The sequence below is a fragment of the Balaenoptera physalus genome (genome assembly GCF_965194825.1).
Source record: "Balaenoptera physalus genome assembly, chromosome: 6".
NCBI classification, from domain to species: Eukaryota; Metazoa; Chordata; class Mammalia; order Artiodactyla; family Balaenopteridae; genus Balaenoptera; species Balaenoptera physalus.
This window is the reverse complement of record NC_138885.1, coordinates 129,709,592-129,735,088: the sequence shown is the minus strand read 5'-3', so window position 1 is coordinate 129,735,088 and position 25,497 is coordinate 129,709,592. Positions and strand designations below refer to the sequence as shown.

The following is a 25,497-nucleotide window of genomic DNA, read 5'->3' as shown; positions in this document are numbered from 1 at the left end:
TACCCTGAGGAAACCGTAATTCAAAAAGAGTCATGTACCACAATGTTCATTGCAGCACTATTTACAATAGCCAGGACATGGAAGCAACCTAAATGTCCATCGACAGATGAATGGATAAAGAAGATGTGGCACATACATACAATGGAATATTACTCAGCCATAAAAAAAATGAAATTGAGTTATTTGTAGTGAGGTGGATGGACCTAGAGTCTGTCATACAGAGTGAAGTAAGTCAGAAAGAGAAAAACAAATACCGTATGCTAACACATGTATATGGAATCTGAGGAAGAAAAAAAATGGTCATGAAGAACCTAGTGGCAAGACGGGAATAAAGACGCAGACCTACTAGAGAATGGACTTGAGGATATGGGGAAGGGGAAGGGTAAACTGGGACAAAGTGAGAGAGTGGCATGGACATATAGACGCTACCAAATGTAAAATAGATAGCTAGTGGGAAGCAGCCGCATAGCACAGGGAGATCAGCTCGGTGCTTTGTGACCACCTAGAGGGGTGGGATAGGGAGGGCGGGAGGGAGGGAGACGCAAGAGGGAAGAGATATGGGAACATATGTATATGTATAACTGATTCATTTTGTTATAAAGCAGAAACTAACACACCATTGTAAAGCAATTATACTCCAATAAAGATGTTTAAAAAAAAAATTAATGCACAGAAATCTCTTGCATTCCTATAAGAAAGCTCTCTCCCTCCCGGAGGGGCGGAGTGGTGGCTTCGGAAGTACTTGGGACACAAGGTCCGTCCTGACTCGGTGAGCTGCCTGGACCAGGTAAAGAAGGGGGCACTGCCTGTGCCCACGACTCTGCACGCTGGCTTGCTTCCCAGAGCTCCCAAAGCCTCCCACTGCTACCGCATCTGCTTGTGGGCATGTCCGGGATGTCTGTGTTCACTGCACCTGTACTTACCGTATGGAGTTAGGGAAGATAATTTGGTGACACAGACAACTATGGAAGGTCCCTGTTGCCATACTAATCCCTCTCAGGATTTGTCATAGTGGCTCAAAGTTACCTGTGATTCTGCCTTGTCACCCAAGCTAGGAACCTGTAGTGCAAATGCCCCACTCAGCTTTGATGACGTCAGCGCACACTTATGTAAACTTGCTAGTAAATTGCAGAGCCAGGATTACAAGCCCACCCAGTCTGGCTCCCAGTGTCATGCTCTCATCCACTGGGTCATATTTAGTGGGCAGACTCTGGGGACCAGTGTTGCAGGTGGCCACTCCATGCAAGAGCACCGGCCAGCTGTTGGAACAAAGGTCTTCCCACCCCCTCATTCCTACCTACCTTGCTACAGTCCCTTCTCCCCCAAGACTGGGCATCCTCTGGGTTCTGTTGGAAGCAACCATCCCCTCATTTCTCCTGTCTCATCTGACTCTAGCTAGTTCGTATCTTTCCAAAGTAACTAATGGTTTCTTTGCCACTGATGCTGCTCTGTTGGGTTTTTTTCCAACGATGATCTTGCTTTTTCATACATTTTCCTTTGGATCTTTCAGTAAGTGTTTGAGGCCAGGGAGAAAGTTGGACTAGATATTCTCCTAGCCTCATTGCAGATGCAACATCCTGAATAACTGCACATCAGCCGTGGAGAGCCCTTTCCCCTCGTCCCCAAGAAGCAGCTCCTGCGGTCTGTCTCTAATGAATTCACCCCCAACGAGGCTGGGGGGAGGGGAAGCAGGAATTGCTGATGTTTATGTTAACCCTTTTACAATTCCTTCTCCTAAATCAGAACCCCAGATCCCTACTCAGGGGCTGTGAGTTGCCAAATCCCTCCATAGGCAATGTGCAAACTAGTCTAGAGCTCTCCAGGGTTTTCTTTTACTCATAGAGGAAGACGCAGGGGAACAATCAAATGAAAAGGGACAGCAAACGATGAAGACTAACACTATCCCTTCGGTGCTAACTGCCTCACTCACCCCCATCTTGGTTTGAATCAGGCAATAAAATCATAGACGGAGAAATTTTCTCCAGCTACATGAATGCAAAGAAATATTTTGCATAGGCAACTCCCATCAGCACAGAGGGATAAACAGGATGCTTATGGAATAAAGGAACTTCAGGTGATAGTCAATGAGTTTGTGAATTTAAACACATTCACTGAAGAAGCACAGTATGTTTTATTAAATTATTTTATTTGATGTAGTGTTGGCGGGGGTAGTTTTGTTTATTAGAGACCCCTCTGTTCACATATCTAATCTGCTACTCAAAACGGAAGACTTCCTGTAAATTAACCAGAGGATGCTCCCTACTGCCGTTCATGTTATTATTGTCATTACTACTATTATTAGAATTCATGGAAAATTCATGAGGGAGACAGAATGAAGACTGAGGAACGCTAATCCGTTCTTTTCTACTTTCAGGAAAACCCAAAGATGAAACTCTGGATTTTCACTCTCCTGAACTTCCTGTGACCTGTGGTGAGGCAAAGGGGATTTTATATAAGGAGAAAATGAAACAAGGTGAGTTCCTTGATCTTCTGCTCTTTGGAAACCCTAGATGAAGGAATCACTAGAAGGGAAGAAAATATCCACGTGTGTCGTTGTTCAGGACATGGATCCTGCAAGCTAGGCTGCAGAAAAAGCAGTGCTTTTTAAGAAGGAATTTTCAACCTTTTCAATGTCATGGTACATCTGATGACCAGGCCACTCCCCTCCCACATGGAAGTCATCCATGGACCCTGTGACACCTGTCCTTGCCACATAAAAGGCAAATTCTGTCCCAATCCTTCACCAGTCGGGCAGGTTTTAGGGCTTCCTTCAACCTGAGAGAGGAGGAATCAGAGTCCCCTGCTACTGCTGCCACCTCACAGGGAGTCTCTGGACCCAGAAAGGTGGAGAATCACAAGTAGGGGGTTGGAGGTTTAGGGTGAATTCACAGAGGATGGAAGTGGATCCAGGAATGGGCTGTCTTTACCTTACAGGCTCCTCAGAGAAGTGTATTCAGAACGAGAAGGGACTTTGGTTCACACCAAGAGAATTTGAAATTGAAGGAAAACGCAAACAATCAAAGAACTGGAAGCGGAGTGTGCTTTGCAGAGGAAAGACCCTAGAACAGCTGCTGGAGGTATTGTAATAACAAGGGACACATAGGTGATGAGTTTAATTCCTTGAAGGATGAGTGGAATTTCAATAACAGAAGGGTGAAGAAATTCCCATTAGGATTCCACAGCATGATTGAGAAAGAGCTAAACGATCTTAGAGAAACATTGTGGGTGAGAAATTTAGGAACATAGATTGGTGCTAATGGTGGGGAACTTTAAATGCAAGGAGGGATGCAAGAAGCTTAGCCTGGTGGTATCAGAGGGGATGGGCTGGAAGGAAACTAGATGAAGACAGAGACACCTGTCTTGTTTCATTAGGAAGTGGAAACTTGGATATTTACTAGAGAAGAACCTCCAGAACAACCCCATTCACTGACCCATCCTCTCTTTCAGAAAGGACTTTTGCTCTGTCCTCCAAGAAGAAGTCTCAAGAGAGAGGTAAATAGCAGGTGAATCTCTACCACATTCTCAGTCGTCATGTTGCCAACTTTCTGTGTCCCAAGGCTTGCCTGGGAGTTCTCGACTTTCCCAGCCTCAAGTCACCTTCCCATTTCAGCACTGCATCTTCATGACAACTGCTTTAGCACACTGGTACATGTACGTGCCACCATTATTTTCAGAGTTAATTTTAAGATGGGGAAGCAAATAACTCTTTAAATTAAAGATTAGGACAAAAGCATGTGTTTTAGGAAAAGATCTGTATATTTGGATGATTACCAACAAAAGACGTCAGAAATAGCGTGCCCTAGATTGAAAAGTAGATACGGTATTGAAATAGACAAGAACGGTATAAGAAAGAATAAGAAGATCATCGTTGATTGAACTCCAAGTATTCCTCAATCCAACATGCTCATTACCGGTAGCACCAGAATGGAATAATGTGTTTGAACTGAGCTTTGTCTCTGCACAGCCTCCCTCCAGGTGAAAATGGCAGTCATCCATTGGCCGTACCCGCTGCTCCTCCCCAGCTGTCTTTACTTCCGTAAATACAACTTCCAGCCCCGAGTCCCATTCATGAGCTTCCCGTTAGATATGAACCTCCAGCAGAGGCAGTGGTGCCTCTCCCATCTTGCCCTGGAGGTTAGCCTGACACTTGGCTGGATTCATTCAAAGTTTATATGGCAATGGTCCCCCAAAGCTGTTTACTGTATAAACCATCTTTTCCATGCTGATTTGAAATATCTTGCTATGTTTAGGGAGGCTCCTTGTAATGGCAAAAAATAGGGAAGAATACAGATGTCCATCAGTATTGTAAAATAAACTGATACATCAACAGAATAATACTTTTTAAAGATGGATGGTTTGCAGGTATAGACCCATCCTTCAGTCAGTGGAAAACCACCCAAGGGTTTTAAGGTCAAGAAAGCTTCAGGAAGCTTAAACTGGAAAGAACATGTAAAGGAGCCCAATTTTGCTTATGTGAATATGTAAGGCTATGACTAAATAAATATCTGAAAGAATCAGTGATTCTGGGATGGGATTACAGGATACATTTGACTTCCATATTATATATTTATGTACAGGTGGAATTTTTATATTGATCATTAATTCCTTTTGTAACCAGAAACAAAATAAAGATATTTAAAATCCAGATCATTAATGGCCCCAATATTATAGTTCCTTCTTACTCATAACGCTACAAGTCAGCAAATGATAGCCAGGGGCACACTTGAGCTGCCCATTCAGTCCCCCCACCAGGAGCCACACTGAGATAAAGAAAACAAAGTTTAGTTCTGATCATGAATGGACCAGTGCAGGCCTTTCCCCCAGCAACGTTTTCCAACATGTCACTGTCGCTCTGCAGTATACCCAGTCTCCACTGGTGTCTAGCTCTGTTTATGTGTACCAGCAAGAGATCTGACGCTAATACTATAAACATGTGGGGGTTTTTTGTGTTTTTTTGTTTTGTTTTTTTTCTTTTTAATTAATTAATTTATTTATTTATGGCTGTGTTGGGTCTTCGTTTCCGCGCGAGGGCTTTCTCTAGTTGCGGCAAGCGGGGGCCACTCTTCATCGCGGTGCGCGGGCCTCTCACTGTCGCGGCCTCTCTTGTTGCGGAGCACAGGCTCCAGACGCGCAGGCTCAGTAATTGTGGCTCACGGGCCCAGTTGCTCCGCGGCATGTGGGATCTTCCCGGACCAGGGCTCGAACCCGTGTCCCCTGCATTAGCAGGCAGACTCTCAACCACTGCGCCACCAGGGAAGCCCCTAAACATGTGTTTTGTGGCTGCCCTGCAGGGTGCTGCTCCCCTGACCCAAGGCAAAATGGGCAGCTCAGGGCCCGTGAGAGCCTCTACTTCCAGAAGGGCCCCGTATGCAGCCAGAAGATGCTACCCTAATGGCATGTAGTGTGGGACTGATAGTTTTTGCTTTTGTTTTTTCGGGGGTTTCTTTGGACAAATTCTAGAGCCTTTTATTGAGGAGTCCCCATTCAAAGTGGGCTGATTTGCAAATAACAGCTTAAATGGGTACAAGTGAAATCTGTGAATAAGGACTATGTTACCTTCAGAACTCAAAAGGGATAAAAATGTTGGGCAGTTGTTGTGCGATTGAGTATTCAGAGGGTCAATTATTGTTTCTTGACAGTGTCGGGAATAGAGAAGCCCTCAACTGACCAAACAAAGCCCAGCAATTTGCTGAGCTGGTAGGGCCTCGTACTGCGTGTGGGGTGATGACCCTTCCCTTTCCCTGAGTTCCTTTCTGAGTAGTTGTATATTCTGAATGAGTATGTCAAAGGAGAAGGATGTCATCAGTGTTGTGTCATACCTGTGCTCCTGGGGGAAGTTGGATGCAGTCACAATTTTGCCTGCAGAGACTGTGTGTGATGGCAAAGCTGTAGAGGTACCCCATGGTAGCCAGGTAAAGGTGTGTTGTATCCCTGCAAAGGTGGAGGCCAGCTGCAGCTGAGATGCTATTGAAATAAGCACAGAACAGAACATATTAGCCAAATCTGTGACAGTAAAGCATTTACTACTTGCTAAGTGGATGGCATCAGTAATTGCAATAATATTGGGTATAGGGACCTTAATGGGTGGGGCTCCTTTGTGAGTAACTGTATCCCACTAAATTTAAACAAGGTACCCGCTACCCTCCTAGGGGATTTACCAAACATATAACAGAGGACAAACTGGTATACCTTACCTTAACCATCAAAACTGTTGCCTTACCTAAATGCCCCGAGGTCATAACACTCATTGCCCGAAAATATCCTGTAGTGGGCATGGATGTTCTGACCCAACAAATAATAAAGTAAAATAAAATTAAATCTTTGACACAATCAGCTTTATAAAATGGAGCCCATGGACCTTCCTCTCTGTTAAAATAGTTGATAGAACTCAGTATAGATTAAAGCAAGGCCTTCGAGGATAGAAACTTTTAATACAAGATCTATATATTTAGAGCAAGAGTGATGATCTCTACTTTTTCTCCATTTAACTGCCCAGTTTGGCCTGTTCTTAAACTTGGAAAGAGTGAATGGTGCCTCATGGCGGATGCCCGCAACCACAGTGCCGTGGCGCGGCAGCCAGCCACACAGCTCAAAGCGTAAGCCAGCAGGGAGCAGAGCCAGTTAGCAATCCACAGCAAGAGGAGAAAGACCCCTGGGGGGGGGGTGGTCACCCAGACTCCAGCTTGCTAACCCAAGTGGGTTCAGATAGTGAAACAAATGATGCAACACATGTACCAAGAGAGAATGAAAGATCTATTACCCACATACAGAGTCTTTCTGGGAAGAGGCAAGGTAGGCCACCCAAGCTGATCTGAAAATGGCTTGAGCTAAGAGGGTGTGGCCCAACGTTTTATTATGGTGGGGCAAGTGAGGACCCCCTTGCCGGGGCGGGGTCTGTCTGGCTTGAACGTCTCACTGTGGTCGAGGGAGGGAGATCACGAGCTTTCCCATCACCTTGCCCAGATGTGCCAAGAGGGGAAGTTGGGCTTGAGGCCATCAACAGTCAAACATGAAAGCCGGAGTCAAACTCTTTATTACAGAATGTGATTGTGGGGTTGTATGTCCTTTCTCTACCATTTCTTTATCATATCATGTGTGCTGGAAACTTTCACTCCAGAGTATGGCAAGGGTGGTGGGGTGAGGAGTGGCAATGGTGCTCAAGGCTCTGGACCCAACCGGGGTCTCAGCCAGGAGGAGTGGGCCGGCCTGGGCTATCTGGGAACTGGCATCTGTACTCTGGACCAGGGCAGGCCAGGTGTCCAGTCAGAGGCAAGAATGGCCGTAGAGTGTCAACCGCAAGAACAGAGAAAGACAGACTGACAAGTTCAGGATGGGAAGGCCGGAAAGATTCCCTGACATTCAGGGTCGGGGAGTCCTCCTTATGAGGCCCTGGGGCCTAGTAAGTGGAGGGGTTGAGCAGGAAGCCTCCCCAGTTAAGAGAGATGAACAGAGTCCCGGATCAAGAAGATTTTTCACTCTGGCTGAGTGGCTAGTTTTGCGAATGGACAAAACATGTCCATCCCTTAGGCCCTTGCCCGGGTCCTCGTATTTGTATTATGGACGGTTGAGGGTAGAGCCAGGGTTTCTCTCCTTGGGTGTAAGTGATTCCCAGGCCCTTCGAGCCTTTGCTCCAGGTCCTGATGGTCTATTTCCTGACCACCTTCCATCCATCTGGGGGGGACAGTATCACAGTCGGGCAAAGGCAGAAGGACCCCTCTTCCCGACTCCCACCTTTAGTGCAGAAAAAATGTTCCCTTGGGCGCGTGGAGCCCAACACCGTCTGTCTTGTGGGGCTGGGAGCGGAACCGGGGTTCCTGCCTGTGAATATTTATCCAGCCGTAAAGACCGTGTTCCTCACATAAATCACTTGTAGAATTTACTACGTTTTAAGGCCATGAGAAAGACCCCTATGGTTCCTCAGGCCCCCGAAACAACACATTTACACAGCAGCTCTCTGTCTTTGTATATCTTTCTTTCTGTGTGTCAGCATAACATCAGAGACTGTTCTCTGAGTTGCCAACACGTTTGCCTGGCACGGCGCACAGCGGATGAAAAGAGCTCTGACCCAGGCACGGGCAGCCTTGGGGCCAACCTAACTCAGGTACTAATTTACTTTGACTGCAGAGAAAAAGCATTCCTCCTTTCCAAGGCTTGTCAGATGAGACAGTTGCCCAAAGCTGTGTTTTCTCCAATTTTGTGTACTTACAAACCCGCCCCGGGATCCTGTTAAAAGGCGAATTTCGATTCAGTAGGTCTGCGAGTCTAACCAGCTCCCAGACAATCGCTGGTCCTCAGACCACGCTTGGTGTACTAAGGACTTAAATGACCTTCCGGCCCCTTCCAGCTCTGACTATCTGTGGTTCACGTGGCGATGTGGCAATTCTTGCCGCCTGCTCTTCCGCGATGGCAAGGCCGGGCTCGTCCTCCGTCTGCGGGCGTTCCCAGTGCGCGCCCCGCTGGGTCAGGCCCAAGCGTCTAGTGGGACACGAACTCCGCCGTGTTCCAGATTCCCGCAGTGTCAGTGTCCGCGGTTCTTTCTGATCCCAGCGGTGCCCGCATTATCTCCCTTTCTAGCAGGAAAACTCCAGGGAATGTGAGGTATGCTGTAGAGGGGGGCCGCTGCTCTGCTGTGACACTTGTCCAAGGGCCTTTCACGAGGACTGTCACATCCCACCTGCGGAGACTGAGAGGTTAGTGAGACGCAGCCCCGCCTCGTGCGCGTACACTTTGCCCAGGCTCCGCCTCTGGTCGCGCATCTCCAGCTGGAAGAGCAGGACCTGTGAGCATCCTGGACTCGGTGTGACCCCGCGCAGCCCAGTGGGACAGCAGCCTGTGTTCCCTCTGGTATCAGTGTCTGAGTCTGTGGCTGAGCCACCCTGACTGCCACTGCCTCTGGGAGATGGCCTTTCCTAGTTTCGTAACCCAGACTCCTGTCCAAGGAGGGTAAGGGACGAAAAACACCAGTTGTCTGTGTTCTGTAAGTATTCAGAAAAGGCAGGAAACGTGGCCTGCTTCTCCCATTTCCCCAGGGTCTCAACAGGCTGATGGAGCCTGGGTCCCCCAGGGGTTTAAGACCCAGTTTCCAATACTTGGGCCTGGTGGGCAGGGCCCCCTGTGCTCCCAGCAGCTCTGAGGGGGGGAAGGAGAGCCCACCACTCACCCTGACACCACCTGACACCACACGGACCCCTGTGTCTCTGCCTTGATGGGAGATCCCCCCCTTGGGGGTCTTGGAGACTCTGCGAGGTGTCCCCTTCATCCCCGGCTGCGCCCATCAGCCGTTCCTGAAAGGAAAACGGTGACTGTTTCCAGGGACCTTGCCCTCGCTCACTTATGCCCGGCCCCTCAGGAGCCCGTGGAGTTGCACTTTCTGCAGGATGAAGGAGTCTTCTGGAAGCCAGCAGTGTCTCGGGCAATCTGGGGTCCTGGCAAGGCAGATGCAGCCCGAGGAGCAGTTGGTGAGTCGGATGGGAACCCCAAGCCTACCCCATTCCGCTCAAAGAGGCAAAGGGTCCAGGGAAGGGCACCCAAAGGAAGCCTGCAGTGTCTCACTTCAGAGGATGGAGCTTCAGTGCCCAAACATGGAGGACAAACAGAATTCAACCACCACCCCGACCCCCCATCATGGTGCATTGGCAAATGGGGTCGGAAGTCTGGTTGTGTTTGGCTGCTCCTGTTTGTGGTACCTGGGCAAAGGCTTGGCTTCACTTTCTCCAAATAACATTTCCCTTTAAATCCCTCTTCGCACTTCACAGAAATGTGAGTTTCTCCTCTTGAAAGCCTACTGTCATCCACAAAGCTCTTTCTTTACGGAGATCCCATGTAATGTAAGTCCTATTAGATGTTTCTCATCCTCTGGGCATCTCTCTGATGTTAAACTCATTCTAGAAACATGGAGTGTGCGTCCTGCAGGTACCTCTGTTTGCAGAGAGCAGAGGTTTAGCTGCAGACTCTGGAGTAGCACTGCCTGATTCAAACTCCACCCCATTGCATACCAGCTCTGGGACACAGACGAGTTGCTTCTCCTGCCCTGTATCTCAGTTTCTCCTTCTCTTCTGTGGGAACGTCTTTCTTAGAGAGAGCATAGGGTTGAGGGTACAGACTCAGGAGACTTGAACTGTGGGTTCAATGTAGCTCTACCAGTTTTTAGCTGTGAAATCTTGGGTAGGTTACTTAACTTCTCCATCCCTTGGTTTCTCATCAATAAAACAGGGGTAATTATAGTACCAATCTCTTAGGGTTGTTGTGGAGATCCTATGTTAATATAGTGGCAAAGCTTAGAACAATGCCCGGCACATAGATGTCGGATGTTATTATCAGTATTACCCTGGAAATAAAGGCTTTTGTTGGATCCATTTCAGCGATGGTGGCTACGCTAACATCACCTCTTTGATGGCTTTGCCCCTAGATTCGAGATTATGGTGAGCCCTTTAGGGAAGCCATGTGGTTGGACCTGGTTAAGGAAAGGCTGGCTGAGAAAGTGTACACAGTGGCCTGGTTTCTACGGGACATGCGCCTGATATTTCGCAACCATAAAACATTTTACAAGGTAAAGGGCATTTCCTGCCTCCGTTTCACATGCTTTCTACTTTCCCCTCATTTCTGGCGCAGCAGAGCTTTGCAAGAATCTTACCCAGTCTTGTCCCGGGGAGAGCTCAAAAAGACAAGGATTGTAGAAGGAAACTGCCTCCAAATCCCAGAGGTGGAGAGGAGGATGTCAAAAAGAACAGCAAGCAGGACAGGGAAGGATCCTTGTGAACGGTACCTGAAAAAAGAAATCCATCCTCAGTTTCAGAAAGATACGCTACTCCCACCGAGTAGTCAATTTCATCCTACCTCCTTGTTCAAACTAGGGGGAAGGCAGTTGATGCTTACATGGTCCTTCATGCCTCAGAAACACGGAAATAAATGAATTAATTAATTTAAATGAAATAAATTAAACATTCAGGATGCTCATGCTTGAATTTTTACTCTTGAATTTCCCAGTGGACTCAAACATCCGGATTTGCCTTCAGCTGGTGTCGGCTCCATCCTTCGTTAGAAGGGAGAGTCAACGAGTTGAGCTACCTTGCAATCCAAGGCATTCTTAACTTTAGTTTATTGAGTTTTCCCTGATTTTTACTCTCACTTATACAGATATTTCTTGGGACGTATCTAGGGTAGATTCTCATCTCCACTGAGCCTCCTTCCTCTCCTGCATCCCACAAGTTGGCATGTTCATGAGCCACAGACTGTAAACTGGTGTCCATCCATGGAGCTGGAGGGGAAAGAGTCAAGCCAGGGAGGCCCTTGATGCCTGGCACAGTCTTAGCCTTGGAGAACAGAAGGGTCATCCTGTCTTCAGAGAGTGGGCTTTCAAGAAAAGCTTTATCTTTCTCTGTTTTGCACCAAACTCGGGCTTTGCAGGGGTCAAAATCGGCTCATCGGTCCAGATCGCCTGTCAGGTCCAAGTTAACAACCGGGCAGAGTCTCATGCATTTGAACATTTGAGCGGCAGGCAGCATCTTCCCACCTATTCTGCCTGACGGCTGGGGAAACACAGCATCTGGGAAAGGGAGGACAGGGCTCCTGAAAAAGCACGAGCGATTTGCTGGTCCTAATCCTTCGTCCTTAGACCTCTGTGTGTTTGCTTTTTTCTCTTTCAGGCTTCCGACTTTGGTCAGGTAGGACTGGATTTAGAGGCAGAATTTGAAAAGAACCTCAAAGAAGTGCTTACTTTTCATGAAGCCAATAAGAACAGCTTCCAGATTCCTCCTTGATCCTGTTCTGGACGAACTAAGGCATCCCAACTTCAGGATCCAGATGATGTGGCCCTGGCCATCCTTAGATTGCCAACGAGTCTGGAATGTTATTGGTTGCCTCTTGACTCAAATCCAGACCCTTCAGAGCATTGCCACACCCTCCACCACCTTTTATTGTTTCTTTTTATATTTCGCACCTCAAAAGAGTTAAATATTTCCTTAATACTATTAAATACCCCATCACAGTTCATATTCTCCCCATTGTCTCATAAATCTTTTTACAAGTGTTGTTTGAATTGGGATCCAAACAGCTTCCACACACTGAATTTGGCTAATCTATCTCTTAAGGCTCTTTTAATCTGTAAATTCCCCACTGCCTTTTTTCCTTGCTGTCTACTCTTTGGATAACCTGGGGTCTTTGTCCTATAACATTTTTCATATTCTGGATTTTTCTACATCCCCTTAGTGGCATGTTTTTTTCTCCCTGGCATTTTTTGTAAAGTAGAAGTTAGAACTAGAGGCTTGCTTAGATTCAGGTTTGGGTGGGCGAGGGGTGGAGGGGTATTTCGATTTGGCTTTTTAGTAAAGAGACTTCACAGGGGGATCTGTGTATTCGTTTGTAATGTTAAGATCATCCAGCAGGTTCAGGTGTTACCAGCCTGACCCATCTGTTATACATCACCCTTTCCCCTAATGATTTTAGCAGCCACTGATGCTCATTGCCTAAGCACATTTCACTAAGGTTTGCAAAATGATGATTTTTTTTGGCTGCGTCGGGTCTTTGCTGCTGTGCACGGGTTTTCTCTAGTTGCTACGAGCGGGGGTTACTCTTCGTTGCGGTGTGCGGGCTTCTCATTGCGGGGGCTTCTCTTGTTGCGGAGCATGAGATCTAGGTGCGCGGGCTCAGTAGTTGCGGCACGCAGCCCCTAGAGTGCGTGGGCTTCAGTAGTTGCGGCTCATGGACTCAGTAGCTGTGGCTCGCAGGCTCTAGGGCGCAGGCTCACTAGTTGTGGCACACGGACTTAGTTGTTCCGTGGCATGTGGGATCTTCCTGGACCAGGGATCGAACCCATGTCCCCTGCACTGGCAGGTGGATTCTTAACCACTGCACCACCAGGGAAGTCCCCAAAATGATGATATTTAGATTCTGTTATTCATTCTATATTTATTAGTCAGAATTCTTCTGCAAAGAGCTTCCCTTCAATAACATTTGGTTAGCTTGAAATACAGTTTGTATAGGAAATGCAAGATAAATGATGGATCTTTATTTAAAGTGTTCAAATTAATGAATTGTTTCCCTAATAGCCTCTAAAGATAAGCAAGGAGTTTTTTTCCTTTAACGTATCTTGAGCTCATGGATTTAAATATATTTAATATGCTCTAGACCATTGCAGTTAATATCTTTATTGCTGCTCAAATTGCTTATCTTCAGTGAGTGAGAGTCTCTTCAAGTTGGTTCCTGAGTTGTTTTGAAGTGACCCCAGCACTCTTTGATAGTGTATTAGCTACCTATTGCTGTGTAACAAATGACCCCAAAGTTTAGTGGCTTCAAGGAACAATCATTTAATGACTCACTAGTCTGTGGGTCAGGAATTCAGGCAGTCTTCCATGTGGATGCCTTATCTTTGCTCCACATCGTATTGATTAAGCCCTTTCATGCTTGCACAGTGTCACTTCTGCCACATACCATCGGTCTAAGCAAATCACTGGGCCAAATTCAAAAGGAGGGGAAATAGGCTGTACCTCTTGATGAGATGAATGTCAAACTCACATTACAAAGGGAATGTTGCTTGGGAAGAAATGTTGCCACCGTCTTCAGAAACACCCTACCATAGCCCACCCTCTGACCACAGCAATTCACATCCTTCCCACATGCAAAGGACACTCACCGCCTGCCCCCCCCCCCCGCAAGAAGTCTCACTCATTGCAGCACTGGATCAAAGTCCAGGACCTCAGCATCTAAATCAGGTTCAGATCAGATAAGTTTCCTTAGGTGTGGTTCCTTGGATGTGGCCCCTCAGGTGCACCTCCTCTGGAACCAAAGACCTGTGAACTGAAGGACAAGTTAGTCTTTCCAAATATAATGATGATACAGAATAACCACTGTAGACACTTGCATTCAAACAGGGGGAAATGGGTAGCACATAGCAGTCACTGGTCCACAGCAATTTAGAAATCAAGTGAGGTGCATGTTGCCAGGTCCCCCAATCCTGGGCCAGAGAACATTCCTTGATAATCCCATGAGTTATAAATATTATATCCCTCTAATTCCCATCCAACACCACAGGCTTCTTCCATATTTTCCTCCAGGCAATATCTGTGTCTCTCTTATCCAATAATATGTTTACTCATTTGCTCAACTCTAAACTACAACAATAATAGTTTCAGAATTTCTATACTCATAACACTATGAAAACAAAACTAAGCCGAATTCTAAATTTGTGTGGAATTTATTTTTGTTTCTGTTATATATTCAATATACCATTGCAGAGAGTATTTTTTCAGGATTTTGCATTTGTATTTATAAATGAAATAGTTCTGTAAGTTTTCATATATTGCCATAGTCAGATTTAGAGTGATCCTAGCTTGGTAAAATAACTCATGAAACTTTATATCTTTTTATATGTTCTGAAATAGTTTACAGCATTTTAAATTAACCAACTCTTAAAATGATATAGCCTAGAGTACTTTGGGGAGATAATATTGACCACATCCTCTGTCTTCCCATGGTGATTAGACTATTCAGATATTCTACTGCTTCTTTTTTTTAATAGATCTTTATTGGAGTATAATTCTTCACAATACTGTGTTAGTTTCTGTTGTACACCAAAGTGAATCAACCACACGCATACATATGTCCCCATATCCCCTCCCTCTTGCGTCTCCCTCCCACCCTCCCTATCCCACCCCTCTAGGTCATTGCAAAGCACCGACCTGATCTCCCTGTGCTATGCTGCTGCTTCCCACTGGCTAACTATTTTACATTCGGTAATGTATCTATGTGGATGCTACTCTCACTTCGCCCTAGCTTCCCCCTCCCACCCCATGTCCTCAAGTCCATTCTCTATGTCTACATCTTTATTCCTGCCCTGCAACTAGGTTCATCAGTATCATTTTTTTTAGATTCCATATATATGCGTTAGCATATGGTATTTGTTTTTCTCTTTCTGACTTATTTCCCTCTGTATGACAGACTCTAGGTCCATCCACCTCACTACAAATAATTCAATTACATTTCTTTTTTATGGCTGAGTAATATTCCATGGTATATATGTACCACATCTTCTTTATCCATTCATCTGTCGATGGACATTGAGGTTGGTTCCATGTCCTTGCTATTGTAAATACTGCTGCAATGAACATTGTGGTACATGACTCTTTTTGAATTATGGTTTTCTCAGGGTATATGCCTAGCAGTGGGATTGCTGGGTTATATGGTAGTTCTATTTTTAGTTTTTTAAGGAATCTCCATACTGTTTTCCATAGTGGTTGTATCAATTTACATTCCCACCAGCAGTGCAAGAGGGTTCCCTTTTCACCACACCCTCTCCAGCGTTTACTGTTTGTAGATTTTTTTGATTATGGCCAATCTGACCAGTGTGAGGTGATACCTCATTGCAGTTTTGATTTGCATTTCTCTAATAATTAGTGATGTTGAGCATCTTTTCATGTGCCTCTTGGCCATCTGTATGTCTTCCTTGGTGAAATGTCTATTTAGGTCTTCTGCCCATTTTTTAATTGGATTGTTTCTTTTTTTGATATTGAGCTCCATGAGCTGTTTGTATACTTTGGAGATTAATCCTTTGTCTGTTGTTTCATTTGCAAGTATTTTCTCCCATTCTGAGGGTTGTCTTTTTGTCTTGTTTATGGTTTCCTTTGCTGTGCAAAAGCTTTTAAGCTTAATTAAGTCCCATTTGTTTATTTTTGTTTTTATTTCCGTTACTGTAGGAGGTGGGTCAAAAAAGATCTTGCTGTGGTTTATGTCAAAGAGTGTTAGCAAGCATCATACTCAATGGTGAAGAACTGAAAGCATTTCCACTAAGATCAGGAACAAGACAAGGATGTCCACTCTCACCACTCTTATTCAACATAGTTTTGGAAGTCCTAGCCATGGCAATCAGAGAAGAAAAGGAAATAAAAGGAATCCAAATTGGAAAAGAAGAAGTAAAACTGTCACTCTTTGTAGATGAGATACAATACATAGAAAATCCTAAAGATGCCACCAGAAAACTACTAGAACTAATCAATGAATTTGGTAAGGTTGCAGGATACAAAATTAATGCACAGAAATCTCTGGCATTCCTATACACCAACAACGAAAATTCAGAACAGAAATTAAGGAAACAATCCATTTACCATCGCAACAAAAAGAATAAAAATACCTAGGAATAAACCTGCCTGAGGAGACTAGAGACTCGTACTCAGAAAACACTGATGAAAGAAATCAAAGATGACATAAACAGATGGAGAAATATACCATGTTCTTGCGTTGGAAGAATCAATATTGTGAAAGTGACTATACTACCCAAAGCAATCTACAGATTCAGTGTAATCCCTATCAAACTACCAATGGCATTCTTCATAGAATTAGAACAAAAAATTTTACAATTCGTATGGAAACACAAAAGACCCCAAATAACCAAAGCAATCTTAAGAAAGAAAACCGAAGTTGGAGGCATCAGGCTCCCCGACTTCAAACTATACCACAAAGCTACAGTAATTAAGACAGTATGGTACTGGCACAAAAACAGAAATATAGATCAATGGTACAGGATAAAATGCCCAGAGATAAACCCACACACATACAGTCACCTAATTTACAACAAAGGAGGCAAGAACATACAATGGAGAAAAGACAGCCTCTTCAGTAAGTGGTGCTGGGAAAACTGGACAGCTACATGTAAAAGAATGAAATTAGAACACTCCCTAACACCATACATAAAAATAAACTCCAAATGGATTAAAGATCTAAATGTAAGACCAGACACTATAAAACTCTTAGAGGAAAACATAGGGAAAACACTCTACTGCTTTTTGAATCAGGTCCACTTTTATATTTTTCTAAGAAGTCATCTACTGCATTTATTGTTTATAGTTGGTCTTATTTCTATCATTTTATTCTTTCTCTTTTGAATATGTTCATATTTTTTGTCTACATTTTCTTTGTTTTCATCTTCTTTTCTGGAAAGCATTGTAACAGTAATTCTTCTATTTACCTGCAAGTTTTCCAAATCTATTTTTAATTTATTCTTCAAAAGTCATAGCCCAAAATAAAATATTTTAATGTGCCACATATTTAAGCCAAGGTGTTTGTCACTTTTATACCCACCAGCTCCCTAATTCCTGTCTATCCACTGTATAATAATATAGATATTCATTATCATTAATTTTTCTGTCTTTTACTCTATATTAATTATTTTAATTTTATTCAATTATTTATATGTCATTATTTTGCTATTTTTATATTATATATATAAATTATAATCATGTCAAATATCATATAACATAATTCAAAAGCAAATATTAAAAATTTGTGTTATGATAATCCATATTCATGAGAACAATATTAATGTTTTCTGTTCTTACATTTAAGTTTCCCCACTGGTCTTTTCTTGCCATGATATCTCCATACTTCTTTTTTTGATCCATCTTTCTGTTGACTGAAGTATATCTTTAAGTAATTTTAAAAGAAGAGTACATGCTTGGTGTGTTTTCTGAGTCTTTGCATATCTCAGAATGTCTTCTGTTGTTTTCATTAACTAACAACATATTGCACTACAATATATATTTTATCACAACTTCTCATCTTCAAAATTGATTTAGACTTTGTTCCACTGTCTTTGAGCATTTTGTTCTACAACTCTAATGTCTGAGTTCAGTCAGAATTCTGTTTCTTTGCTAGTGTGTGAAAATGTATGAAATTCCCCCTTTATCTTTGTAATTATGTGTTTAGTTATTTTTGGCAGAATCGGATTCAGTGTAATATTCTTACCATTGATATTACCTGGCACACTGAGCCTTTTCAATATACATATCTGGTTCTGTTTTCAGCTCCATTAAATCTTTCTGATCCATTTGTTCCGGGCTTACTTTCAAGAATATCCTTTATCCATGCTCTGTCCTCCCTATTTATCACTTTAAAAAGGAGAAGATATTTCAGAAAGCACTCTTCCTCTTAGGCCATTAGTATGAGACTTAAATATACTAACTTTAAACAATTGCAATTCTATGGTCAATATTTTAAACCTAACAATCTTTTAGCATTTTAATAGTGCTAATTGCGGGCTTCCCTGGTGGTGCAGTGGTTAAGAATCTGCCTGCCAATGCAGAGGACACGGGTTCGAGCCCTGGTCCAGGAAAATCCCACATGCCCAGGAGCAACTAAGCCCGTGCGCCACAACTACTGAAGCCCGTGTGCTCTAGGGCCTGCGTACTTCAACTACTGCGCCCGCGTGCTGCAACTACTGAAGCCTGTGCGCCTAGAGCCAGTGGTCCGCAAGAAGAGAAGCCACCACAGTGAGAAGCCCGCACACCACAATGAAGAGTAGCCCCTGCTCTCCACAACTAGGGAAAGCCCGGGCACAGCAATGAAGACCCAACACAGCCAAAAATTTTAATTAATTAATTAATTAAATAAATAAAATTCGAACTCCCTTACTCTTGTTCTAAAAAAAAAAAAAAAGAAAAGCACAAACACTATTCACTTTGCCACTGTGGAGTGACACTTGAGATAATGAAATCCAAGGAAGCCATTGTCTTACACACTTTTCCCTGGTCTCAGGGGTCCGTTGCATCTCAGGAGCCATCTAGAAAAGGGAGTACCACTCAGTGAGGCCCTCCCAGACTGGACTCCTCGGGCCACGTGCCAACGGCCATCCTAGCTGGATAGAACCAGAGCTAGGACACACTGGCACTGGAGACACCTCACCCCACGAGCAGCCGCTGGCATCTGATTATATACAGAGAGGTTGAGCAGAGACGCCACAGGAACTCTCTCCTCCATCACCCAGATGTCACATGGAGGCCAATTTTCCAGAAGATAGCACGGGGCCTCAAGAAAGAACTCAGCGGCGAGGACAGTGGCCCAGACTGGACACGGGGCTTGAGGATCAGCAGGAAGGAGTGGCTGCATGTCCAGAATGTCAGCTGATACCAGAACTCTTCTGTCCCGCCGCCCTGGGACAGTGTCTGTTTAATGTGGAGTGACTGTGTGACACGCCAAATGCTGTGGCATCTAGGGGGTGGGATGAGGCAGAAACATCCTTATTTCACAAGGGCAACAGTGAGGTTCTCCAGGCTCCACGGCCCGGGGGCAGAGGCAGAGCAACCAGGCACTGCGGTTGCATTGTCCAGATCCAGGGCTGCAACTGTGCCCAGCTATCGAGGTGCAGATGGAGGGGCTGCCTCAGCTGGCCCTATGAATAGGTTCTGGACTGATTCACGGGCCCATGAAAATGGGCTGGGAAGCAGGGGAGCCCAGTCTTTCTGCCCTCAAGCAGGTGGGTTCTGGCGGCCAGTGAAAAGGGCTTCAGGTTCATGGGCACCTGTTAGTACTTACCGGAAGGAAAAGCCAGAGATGCTCCAGCACATCCTGAGGGTAGGAGTATTCCAGTGTGAGAAGCACATCCTCTTAAAAAGTAAGACAGAGGATTGGTCCTAACATGAAGCAGGCGGGCCACCCCTCTGCACCTACAAGTGCCAATGCAGCCTAAATTTTCCCAGACGCAGCCAAAGGGCAGATCTGGCTATTTCTGTATCTGCACCGTGACCCTGTTTTTTTTGCGTAGCCAGTGCCTGATATCAACGCCATCTCAGTTTCCAGTTGCTCAAAGCAGTTTTCCCTGGACCCTCTAGCCCTGGTTCTGAGCTTTTTGGGGAATTCGGACAGAGCAGAACGCAGAGAGGTTTTCCTACTCCCCCTCAGAACCCAGCAGGCTCTCTGGACTTCTGCAGGCGATGGTACAAGCCTGCCTCACCACCAGGGGGCAGTGTGAACCCTCTCCAGAGGCGCTAGGTAGCTCCTGCAGGAACTAGGCACTAGAAGAAGTAGTGAGGGCTTTTAAGGGGGCAGAGGTGCTCTGAGAGGCTCTGTAATTGAGCATCCAGTAGCAGGAAAGCCAGCCAAGGACGTGTGCCAGGTCGTCCTCAGATTAGGTGAGCTAAGAATAGCCAGCAGGACTGTCATGGTTAGGCACACACTTGGGCCTCTGACATTTAGGTGGAGATTTCCTTACGGTGACAGGAGGGCCCTTCTGTCCTTTACCACAAGCTTCCAACCTCACAGCTAGCAAAATGTAACAACGGAGGTGTGATAAGCAACGTGGCTGGAGAGACGGCCGTGCAGTCTAGTTTTTCACTTAAACGGGTTGGGGTCTGGTGGTAGGCCCACCCTGAAGACGGCCAGTGGCATCCTCAGACTTGGATTCTAGAAGCTCTCATTTTTAAGAATGTCCCATGAGACCTGCTCTCCAGGAGGCTGAAGGGTGGGGATCTGGTGAAGAAGCTGCACCAGTAAAGCGGTCTTTGGTCCCAATAAAGTAAATTTGACCAGATGGTGTTTGAAGAGGGGTCCCCTGAGATGGCTGCCCATCTGACTGTTTCCCATTGAATGGGTCCATGGACCACCGCTTCAGAATCACCAGGGAGCTTGTGAGGATGCAGATTCCGAGGTCCCTGGTCCTGGAGGAGAATTTCTATGATTGAGCACCAGGAAGTAGTGTTTTCAACAAGTTTTCTAAGTGACCCTTTTCTGCCCCAATTCAGTTTGGCGTCCATTTTCCTAAGATAAGACTGGTCTTTATCTTTTGACAAAGGAACAAATCTAACCAGTATCCGTGGTGCCAGCAGTAGTGCTGGAACCTGCAACTTAATAGCGAGAGCTGGCTCAGCCCTCTGTTTGTGGTTTGGTTGATTTTGTGGTTATTTTGTTTAACTTTAGTGTTTTGTAGTTTACTTAAGCATTTATTTCAGTATAATTGGTTTTCAGAATTAGTAAGAAGAGAAGAATGAAGCCATTTGCAAAAGAAAAAACTAAACCAGGAAGAGAAGCAGCTGAGAGTAAGGGGGAAGGGAAGACAAGAAGAAAAGGCAGCCCAGTGGGCCAGACTGGGCGAGGGGGGAGGGGCAGAAGCATATGAGAGAGGAAGAAAAGATCATTCGTGAGCAGCTGCCAACAGGACTTCAGAAAGATGGATCTTTAAGATGTTCTACTGTGGGTCAATCTCAAGAGACTTGAGATGTTTACATTCATTCTGAGGCTTTTTTTGGATGTTGGTCTGGTATCATACTTGAATGTGAAATCACCCTGAGGTGGCCGCCAGGCACCCCCGTTATCTTTGGGCTACAGGCAGTTATGAAAAACAAGGAATTCAGAATACTGACAGGTCCCGGGGTAAAAATGCTTTACTGCAGTGGCTGCATAGGGAAGCAAGAAGTAAAGACAGGAGGAGCCCAGAGCCAAGGACCAGAGGCCCCAAGGAGGCACTGAAGCAGCGACGTCTTGACAGAAGCACTGGTGACACCCACCCTCTAGGGACCAGGTGAGGAGGGGAGACAGGAGCTGGGGGTTGCACCTAGTATAACCACCCTTTCCGTGCTTCAAAGGATCAAGTTCCACTGTCTGGGCTTTCCAGGGGGTGAAGTGGGGATGGGAGAGAAGGAACGCTGTGGCAGGAGAGGGGAGCAGGAGGTGATGTATGGGGGGGGGGGTCTACTCTAGGCTTCAGCTTCCGTCCTAAAATACATAAGATCAAAGCACACCTTACCCTGAAGAACTCATTTCCTTCTGACACCCGCTCCTGACCCCCAGGCAAGATTCATAGTTCTATCGAGCTGGCAGAGTCCTTCTACTTAACTTTCTTCTCTTTACGGAAGTCATTTCTTGAGAACTAGTAAGCCTGGCTTGGGCTTTGTTCTGCTAAGAACAGCACTGCCTCCAGCACTGGAGTATGTCAAGTTTTCCTTCACTGACAGATAATGGAGGCTGCCCGGCCCCAAATTAATCATCCCAGTTTCTCAGAAGGGAAGAAGCATCATCTGATCCAACCATGTATGCAAAGTGCCTGGCACGCAGTGGCAGCTCAATAAAGCTAAGTCATTGCCATCCTGGAGGTCAGCCAGAGCTCCTTGCCCTTGACCTGTGTGTCCCAGGGCCACCCCCACCACCCTGCCCATCAGTGGCCCATGGAGCTGAAGTCCCATCATGCTTCGGCCCAGGCACAGCACGAGTGACCAGCTTCTGTCACGCTGGCCAGAATCCACAACCCCCGCTGAGCTCAGGCAGGGGCACCTCCAAAGAGAACAGGGACCCCAGCCCAGGGGACTAGGGACTGAGGGAAGCTGCAAGGGTGGAATTCCTGAGATTGGCTGCCTCTTGTTCTTCGTTTTCCTTTAAACCTTTTTTGAAAGGGGCGAAAGGGGAAGTTTTTCTCAGAGACATTCACAGCCAGGCGTCATCCCTGCTGGCTTCTGACCCCATCCCTCCCCCAGCTCCCCGGGGTGGAAATTCCTGATCTATCCCGAGGTCCAGGCCCGGTGACATTCCAGACCAGAAGCCAGAAGATGGCCAACAGCCACAGCCACCAAAGAGCTGGCCCCTGATTTGCTGGCTCTGCCTTTAAGTGACACACCCAGAGAGCGGCCCACACGTCCCCACCTCGCTGGAAGCCACCATTGCCTGTGTCTGCAGTAGCTTTCCCTGTCTCCCTGCTTCTACACTGCCCGGCCCCAATCCCAAAGCCTTTTCCCAGCGCAGCGGCCAGACTGCTCTTATCTACTCCACCCGCAGGGGGAAAGCCCCAGGGTCCTCACGGGGGGCCCTCCTCTCATCTTCTCCCCTTGGTGGGCTTTCCCCTTCTCACTCCTCCTCCTCCAGCCCCCTCTCTGTGCCTGGAGCACCAGGCAGCCCCTGCTCAAGGCCTTTGCACCAGCACGTCCCTGTGTCTAGAAGGTTCCTCCGCCTGCAATTGTCCATGGTTCATTCTCCCATCCTGAAGGTTTTTGTTCAAATGTCACCTTTTGGGGAGGCCAACCCTGCAACCCTCCCGTCTCTCTCCCACTCCCTCTCACCTGTGGCTTGCTTTCCATAGGGCCCCTTTGATCATGTTCTAGCACTCCATGTTGTCTGTTTATTGTGTTCGGTGTCTGTCTCTTGCCACTATAATGTAAGTTCCTCAAGGACAATATTCTGTCTATTTCGTTTGCCAGTATATCCCTCTCGAGCTCAGGGGGCCCAGGTTCGATCCCTGGTCGGGGAACTAGATCCCACATGAATGCCACAACCAAGAAGCCCGCATGCCGCAAATAAGAAGTCCGCATGCCACAACTAAAAAAAAAAAAAGATCCCGCATGCTGCAACTAAGACCCAGTGCAGCCAAAATAAATAATAAATGAATGAAAAAAAAAAGAAAAAGAACAAGTGGGGATTTATAGCGGAGGAGCAGGTCGGGGGTTCCGTGGATGGAAAATTACTAATAGGAAACAACAATGGTCAGGGGGTGGAGAGTGGATGCTGGTTAAGCAGGCAGGATTCTTGCTGAAGGCAAGCAGGGTGATCAGATACCAAAAATGCGGGATGAAGGATTTGGCCAGCTGTCGAGGGTGATTGCATATCAAAGGTGATCAGGTACCAAGGATGGGGGATTCTCTCTAAATCGACTTAGCAGGATTCTCGCTGAAACTGAGCAGCACAGGCCCACCAAGGACGGATACTGAAGTCCAAGGTCAAAGCCTAGTTGAGAAGAAGGCTTAGAGGAGCCTGGTCAATGGAAGCGCCTTCATCCCCACCTTGGGAAGCAGAAGCCTTTGCTGGCACCACTAGCACCTACGTTACCTGATCTGGCTGTGGGGCCTGGTCCACCCCTACTGCCCTGCCTTGATGAACAGCCCAGACCAGTCAAGACAGGGCAAGAACGGCCTGCAGGCGTGAGGACCTTGCTTCCACCCAGCCCTAGCTGCCCACTACCCACAGCCTCCAGATAACGCTGTGGGTGACGGGGTGGGACAGAGCTGAACCCGACTGCTGGGGAGCCAGAATGCCAGCCCAGGGCAAGCCCAGGTGCCTCGAGAAACACTCAGTCACTGGGAGACTTGCCAGTTCTTCGTGACCCCAGCTGAAATCCCAGGAGCCGCCTCAGGTCCCCAGCCCCTGTGCACCTTCAGTTCTGATCTCGGCTTGGAGACAATTACCTCAGGCTGTTTTGCCCACAGATTTTGAGGAAGGAACAAGAGGCTTTAAACTCAGTAAGCTTAGCTGCTGCAACTCTCATTTTTACTTAGGAAACAAATGGATTAAGAATTCAAGACTCCTCATCTCATCTGTTGATCTGTCTCTGCCCTCTGATTCATTCCAAAGGCCGGGCTGGTCTGTGAGCCAAGCTGGATATTTTCACATTAGGTCCCAGGTTCTTAATGGGTCTCTTCTGATAACGGCACCACTGAGAGAGCCACACGGGGGGCATGGCCTACAAAGAGGCAAATTCCTATGTTAAGTGGCATGTGCTGTGAGCTGCCTGAGGTTCCAGGGTTTTAGCTTATTCCTTTCCTGTCTACCAGTCAGATCCAAATCCTGTCTGGGCCCTAACCCCACACCCTCTACCCCTGCATCGCATCTGTCTAGAATTGACCTGCTATGTCCAGTCCTGCCTTCAATTTCTGACCTTTACCCCATCAGCCCAAGGATTACTTCCCCTCCTTAATATGCCTTCTTCTTAAATGTTCCCAAGGAAATGCCTACCCCACCCCAAAGAAGCAAGAAGGAGGAACCAGGCGGGTCTTTTTACAGCTTCCTTCAAGTTCAGAACTGTCAAGGACACCCGAGCCCACAAGCCACGAATTCCACGGCCATCGGAAGTGCTGAGTGTGTACAGAAGGTGAGGAGAGAAATGGGGTTCCATATGCCCCCACTCCTAAGAATTCCCAGAGAAAAAAAATTTTTGTAAATGCCAAAAACATGATAGGACTGTCCATGAAATCAGCTATGACAGTTATGAAACATAAGTCATGGTTCTGTTTGTTCTGAAATTTCTTGTTATATCCTCACATGGAGGATGGGCCTAGGGACCTTGCTGGAGCCTCTTTTATAAGGCACTAATTCCATGGCTTAAGCGCGCCCCCCCCCCCCACTAATATTATCACAGCAGGCATTAGTATTTCAACATTTGAGTTGTAGGGGGTCACAAATATTCAGACCATAGCACTAGGTCATAAAAAGGGTACCTTCACCTGGTGCACTCTCTCTTTCTCTCTTGGATAGCTCAGTCTGGTGAAGGCCAGCCACCATGCCATGAGGACACACAATCAGCCCTTTGAGAGGTCCACACGTGGCCAAGTCCATGTAGACAGCAACCAATGCACCAGCACCAACTTGCTGGCCACGTGAGTGGATCCTCCAGGCTCAATCAAGCCTTCAGGTGATTCCAGCCCCCAAACCTGCAAGTCTTCCAGCTGAGGCTCCAGACATCGATCGTAGGGCTGTGTCCTGTCTAAATCCTCCCTCACTCCCATGTCCTGTCTGAATTCCTGATCCACAGAAACTGTGAGATGATAAATGATTATTGTTGTTTTAAGCCTCTAAGTTTTGGGGGTGGTTTGTTATGCAGCATTAGAACTCTAATACACGTGGCTTCACCTAATCTCAAGAGGATGGGGAAATCTAAGGGTCCCACTGGCCTAGAGATGGGAGAAACTAGTTATAGACAAGTATCCTGATCTTACTGGAAGAACTTATCAATGAGAAGTTTTCAGACAAAAACCAGGA

The 25,497-nt window shown here is 46.3% G+C and overlaps 1 protein-coding gene across 11 annotated transcripts in view; it reads left to right on the top strand.

The window, feature by feature from the left end:
* SP110 (SP110 nuclear body protein) overlaps positions 1-24,570 on the top strand; it is a 55,483-nt gene extending 30,913 nt beyond the window's left edge. For 2 of the 11 annotated variants that reach the window (XM_082466428.1, XM_082466422.1), the window contains 9 exons: positions 2,375-2,473; positions 2,935-3,077; positions 3,448-3,492; positions 7,988-8,101; positions 8,575-8,690; positions 9,350-9,458; positions 9,756-9,827; positions 10,409-10,549; positions 11,646-11,991. In XM_082466428.1, coding sequence (XP_082322554.1) covers positions 2,375-2,473; positions 2,935-3,077; positions 3,448-3,492; positions 7,988-8,101; positions 8,575-8,690; positions 9,350-9,458; positions 9,756-9,827; positions 10,409-10,549; positions 11,646-11,759 — 953 coding nt within the window. In that variant the 3' untranslated portion in view covers positions 11,760-11,991. The other 9 variants (XM_082466423.1, XR_014265096.1, XR_014265097.1 and 6 more) reach the window with 9 other exon arrangements.
* Positions 24,571-25,497: the final 927 nt, after the last annotated feature.